This window comes from Chelmon rostratus, chromosome 22 (genome assembly GCF_017976325.1).
Source record: "Chelmon rostratus isolate fCheRos1 chromosome 22, fCheRos1.pri, whole genome shotgun sequence".
Lineage (NCBI taxonomy): Eukaryota > Metazoa > Chordata > Actinopteri > Chaetodontiformes > Chaetodontidae > Chelmon > Chelmon rostratus.
The window spans coordinates 15,946,542-15,952,541 of record NC_055679.1 but is presented as its reverse complement, the minus strand read 5'-3'; the positions used below and the strand labels follow the sequence as shown (position 1 = coordinate 15,952,541).

The window sequence follows — 6,000 nt, the reverse complement described above, 5'->3', positions numbered from 1 at the left end:
CTCAGTACCTGCTAAAACAAAGTGAGAAATACAGAGTATAAACTGACTACACTACAAACTTAAAAAAAAAAAAAAGAAGAAGAGGAGGAGGAAGGTGAGCGATGGAAGCGGTGGAAGAGTGAAAAATCCTACTTGTGATGGACTCATCATTAAAGCATTAAAAAAAAAAGAGAGAGAAAGAAATGCATATTGCACATACAGTGAAAGCTTAAATTCCACCAGGTCCGCCTCGTTTCGCTAAAGCGAGAATTCAAAATTTTCCCTCTTGGAGGAAGACACACAGAGGTACAAAAAAAAAAAAAAAAAAGGGTGTGTGTGTGCATTGATGACCTGTGTTTGTGTGTGTGTGTGTGTGTGTGTGTGTGTGTGTGGAGGGGGAGGAGCCACAAGGAGCTGATACGGGGGCAGAGGTGGCACTTTGAGGGGTGAAGGAGGGAGAAACTGCACGGCACACAACACTTACGCAGGGAGAGGAAACAAAAAAGAACAAAAGTACATCAGAGAGATTGTGGCACAAATAAAATCAGGTGTTGGATAATATCTGTTCTTCAGCGAGAGCCGAGAGAGAGAGAGAAGAGATCGATGCAAGTGTTTTTTTTTTCTGTTTCTCTTTATGTACAACTAAGGCTTATTGGTTAAATAGTTTTCAGGCTTCCCCGCCCATTAACATGCTGATCACGCAACCCTTTTTCCTGTTGCTCTGTAAACTCTATCGGGACAGCGGCCACACAATCAAGTGGATTATAGTCGAGGAGGTGGCGCAGGGGGTGGATGGATGGATGGATGCTGTAGCGGTGGTGGTGGTGGTGGAGCAAAAGGGAGAGAAAAAGAAAAAAAAAGGAGTCTTGTCTCTGATGTCTGTTGCAATTAATATCTAAATGTGCAATTCCATTAGTCACTGCCATGGGGGACTAGGGGGTGCAGAAGACGGGGCGGGCGGGGGGGTCTGTTCTACTTGGAAAGCTTGCTAATGACTCGAATGAGTGCTCCGTTCTCGTCCTTTAGTCTCTGGTTGTCTGCTTTCAAGTCTGGGAGCATCTGAAAGGGAATAAAAAGGAAACAGGGGAGGGAGGAAGAGACAGAGAGAGAAGGCTTAGACAAGTCTCGACAGATCCGCGGCGTCGTTCAAGCAGTCAGGCCGGTTTGACAAATTTGTTAATTGCAGCCTGTGTAAGCAATCTCCGAGTCACACGGCATCGCTCACGTTTTGTTCTCTCATCAGATTCACGTCCTCGCTCCGAGTCAGGAGAGAGAGACGTGAAAGCGGGGGCACACCACAGGCCAAAAGGTCCTGAGAAAGCCATGCAGAGTCTGAACGGCTGCTCGCCAGCAGCCACAAAAAATACACAGCAGAGAGTGAAAAAGTCGCTTCAGTTCCTGTCTGTTTGATCTATGACATACAATATTTGAACTCATCACTGTTTGTTATCCTACAGAGCCCAGCAGGAGTCAGGAGGAACTCATTTTGATTCTTTTGCTGTAGCACAAATAAGGAAATCTGATGAAAGTGCTGTCAAGTTACAGCAGGACTTTAAAGTTACAGGTTGTTGTGGCTACTCAGGGCGCTAACGGTAAGCTAGCAGCTGTTTTGGTACTCATACCGACGTGATGCTGCACATACGGTGAACTGTACCACTCTGTAGCTTCATGGTACAGACACACAGAATCTGGCAGGGACGCGTCTGAACGCACCGGACCGCAAGCGCTCCAGCTGGTGGGTGACGGACTGCGAGCTGGGCGGTGTTTGGCTCTGGCTCATCCATTTCAAGCACTGCATAATTTGACTGTTTAATCTGATTTTTGCGAGCTTGGTGCATCGAGGTCAAGTCCATCATCTCGCAGCATGTGGCCGGTTCTCCTGCTTATCCTGCAGGGATAAAGTTTTCTTTTGAATTTGGATGGATGGAGAAACCACATGAAACCACATCAGGGCGTTCCTCTTGATAAGGGATTAATATAAGATGAAACTATCCTGATTCCCGGGAGGAATATCAGCATGTTCAAAAGCTAACATGATTGTTAGTGGAACGTTCTGTTCATTTGTGCACATTAATGATTCATTTAAGAGCAGAATGTACTTTTCCCTCTCATGACACCTGCTGGGTTCCATAATATCCACAGTAATGCTCCTGAACGCCTCACAGGCAGGCGACATACTGCAGATAACCTCTCTGACTGCAGAGGAGTTAAGTCATAGATTCTGGTATGATTTGGTGAACTCAAAGTTTAACATTTGCCATATTGCTGTAAAATTCACCTGTTTGGGTGGCGAGATGTCTTTATTTCTAGTCGATGATTACAGATTCTACAGTGTAAACTGATGTTGTCGACTCGTCTTTAAAACGTGTACAGAAGCTACAGGTTTCAAAGTTTTTCTGCTGATACACAAGACTGAGACTCCAACAAGAAATTTCAATCCCCTTCAACATAAACTCACATATAAATTACAGATGACAACTATTAAACATCCCATCATTTTCTGAAGCACAGTCCGTTACTTTATAATCTATATCCTGATCAGGCACAATGCTAAACCTGCATCCAAATAGACCAGCTGGTGCATGCAGCTGACTTTAACATTTGTTGATGTCATCAGTCAAATTAAGATCTGGGGAGTAAAAGAGAGGGAAAGAAAAAAAAAAAAAAAAGGTTCAACCTCTGGAGATTTAGACCAAAAAGTTGATGCAAAAAAAGGGAAGCCACTTCATGCAAAGAAGCCAGAACAAGCCAAACTGAACAACTGACCTCCCTCTGATGGGAGATCACAACTAAAAACTACAAAGAGGACACTTTCCTTTACAGTACGAGATGTGTTTGTTGAGAATTAAGCAAATTTAGACGCCTCCCGGCCTGAACAGACACCTACCTGAGCTTCTTCTCCACCCATCTGTTAGTCTGACATATTTAGGGTGTATTTTGTTAGCTGAAAGGTGGGGAATCACCTGCCAGTAGTGTACTGTAAAAGGAGAGTGTCCTGTTGTAAAAACAAAAAAAAAAACAAAACAAAAAAAGACACCCTCCCCAATCTGAAAACCAAAAGCTCTGGGGAGTCAGAGAGGGGCGGAAAGGGAAGTTACAAAACCAGTGGTGTTTGGGCGGCTGGGCACCTGCCTGTCTATGGGTGCGGGCAGAGCACGAATGGAGCATGAGAAGAATGGGGTTGGGAAGGGGGGAAGTGAGGACGAAGAAGAAGGAGAAGGAGAGGAGGAGGAGGAAGAGGAGATGGTGGTGGACAGACGGACGTGGCTTAGAGGTCGACGGTGGGCAGCTGGCTGCAGGCGGACTGCGAGAGCTTTGCCAGCACGCGGGACAGGGCCCGGTTCTCAGCCTGCAGCCGCTCTTTAACCTGCCGCAGGGCCTGAACCTGCTTTACCTGGGGGAGGTTCTGCAGGGGGGGAAAACAACAACAACCACAGGAGAACAGAGAGAGAGGGAGAGGGGGGGGCAGAGAGAGTGAAAGAATGACAGGAAGGAATGTGTTTCAAGGAACAAATGAGCAGAGAGAAGGATTAATGGAAGACAGGACAATATAAATGAACAGAGAAGAGGGGCCGAGAGAAGGAGAGAGGGAAAACAGAAAAGGAAGATTGTTAGAAAATGGGGACAGATTTAGGAAACCGAAGGAATGATTAAGAGCTTTCCGCTTCGGCGTGATGCTTGTAGATAGGATGGAAAAGTGACACTGATAAGATCAGCCAGCTGTCTACCACCTAAAAATAAACACACCTTGTTATCACAGCCATGGGAACAATACGACTAGAATTTAATGGGTTTTTTTCCCTCTCTCTCTCTCTCCTCCTAAATTTTTTCAGGAAAAGCAGCGTTTAATTGGCCGTCTCCATTGAAGAGCTTAAATGTTATGTCAAGATAGATTACAACAGCTGACCTGAGATGTGCCCTGAGCAGAATAAGAGATGCACAGCTGCAGGTTCAACAAGTCTATGAGGAGTCTAACGTGTGGACAGAGGTGAAGGACCGCATTGGACTGAATATAGAACGGCTTCTTTCTGGTAATTACATTTGCAAGAGTGGAGGCTGTATTACAATTAAGGAGTAGACATATTCACAACATTAGATAGTCTATACTGGAGTTGTGTTGGTTTGTTTTCTGACGGCTTGTGTGACTTGCTCTGCTGGCGACACTTTTTTAACATACCATCTCTGGAAAGGAAAAACATTTCTGACGAGAAATGGAGTCAATGAGTGCGGAGACAAGTAGCCAAGAGCTACAGGTGTCACCATATGACGAGTCAGGGGAAATCATTCTGACCGATTCGACAGCCTGACTGGAGAGTGTGAGACCTGTTTTACAGATCTGACGTATGTCAGGACGAGTCTGCACAGGGAGGGGCGTCTTGTATTCGGGCCAATACGGTATTTTTCTAACAAAGTTTATATTTGCAAACACCAAATGATGTATTTGAAGACTGTGGCAGCTATATACTATTAATCAAATTGTATGTCTGTATTAATGGCTCCTTAGAAGCAGACATGACATACATGTCAAGTATTTCAGAGAAAATTCCATCTTCATACATTACTACTATGCTATTGTCGTTTAGCCCATCACTTCTGTTGGAAATAATAGTAATAATACACTCCAGATATTAATTGCTGAGAAGCCAAAAAAAGTGGTTTAGAATAACTGGTGCTACTTAATATTAAGGTAGACATATTCACCATTAGCTAGTTGCTTATTAGCATCCACATCAGTAGCATATTGGTTCTACTAGTTTCTACAACTAGTAGGCCATTAAGTAGATGTTTTTGCTCAAAAACCTCTTAATTACTGCTTATTGATAGTCACTAAGGCAGTTGTTGCATATGAATTATTATCTTAATAACCTCAACCCAACCCTTAATAACCCTAACCCCCAGAAAAGGCATGAATACGTGCTTTATAATGACTAAAAAAGCCCATGTATACAGAGCCTAAATATAATACTAATATGCACGCTAGTAAGAAACTGGTTAATACACGGTGTATCTAATAATCAGTCAAGTAATGGCAAAACCATGAAAAGTATCTTCGGCGTTGTAATAAACCCATATGATCTTTTCAGCATCATGCCATCTGAGATGACTCGCTCCTATTAAACCACAAAAAAAAAAGTGACCCTGATTTATACATAAAGGGACACTCATAGACTGAAGTGACAGCTGTTAGCACTATGCTGGAACTCACAAGTACCACCTACACGCTAGCTGTGATTCTCCATTAATGCAAATCTTCTAAACCCCACTGTCCAGAACAGAGAACATAAAGCGCTGTCTGTGTGTGTGACTGTGTGTGGCGGTACCTTAAGTTCCTCCTCCATCTCAGAAATCTTCCTTTCTAGAGCTCTTCTTTCCTGCGGGGCGAGAGGAAAGCAGGTTAACTCGGGACTCGCACATTTCACAGAGACTATTAGCAGAAAACACGCTTTAGTGCAGAATCGACACGCTGCATAAAATAAGGTGTGGAAGATGGTGAGGGTGTAGTGACAGCACACACACACACACTTGAACACACGCATGTCTCGTGAGGCGTCTGCAAGCAACAGCCAGTTCAGACTTACATATTCAGTGACGTTTAATTCAGAGGCAGAAATGAGTCAAGAAATGGGGACGTAGATGTTGGATGGTAAGTTAATGATTCATGGACAGAGGGGACAGAATGTCTTTTTTCAACAAAAAAAAAAAAGGACATTCTTGGATTATAAAAGGTTGTAGAGACAAATGACACATGGAGGATGGTTTTACAGTAAATGCTGCTTAAGAATAGTGGATGAATTTTGAAAATCCAGGGGTTATGCTTTCATGGCTACACAGCTGCAGCTGAAGACGCCAGCATGATTATGGAATGAGTGAGAAAACACACACATGCACAGTCGCTTTCAGCAGCGATTTAACAACCTACAAATGTTCGACTTCCTGCGTTAACGGAGATAAACACGCATTCACACACACACACAAATAATAAAATAAGCAGTCTTGAAAAGAGGTGACCACACGCTGCCT

At 43.7% G+C, this 6,000-nt stretch overlaps 1 protein-coding gene across 6 annotated transcripts in view; it reads right to left on the bottom strand.

Moving 5' to 3' along the window:
* Positions 1–550: 550 nt before the first annotated feature.
* Positions 551–6,000, bottom strand: part of ppp1r12a (protein phosphatase 1, regulatory subunit 12A) — a 50,779-nt gene continuing 45,329 nt past the window's right edge. For 5 of the 6 annotated variants that reach the window (XM_041963753.1, XM_041963751.1, XM_041963755.1 and 2 more), the window contains 2 exons: positions 5,301–5,351; positions 551–1,038 (listed from right to left, as the gene is read on the bottom strand). In XM_041963753.1, the coding sequence (XP_041819687.1) occupies positions 5,320–5,351 (32 nt within the window). In that variant the 3' untranslated portion in view covers positions 551–1,038; positions 5,301–5,319. Of the gene's footprint in view, positions 1,039–3,045; positions 3,386–5,300; positions 5,352–6,000 lie in introns of those variants that run through there. The other variant, XM_041963757.1, reaches the window with a different exon arrangement.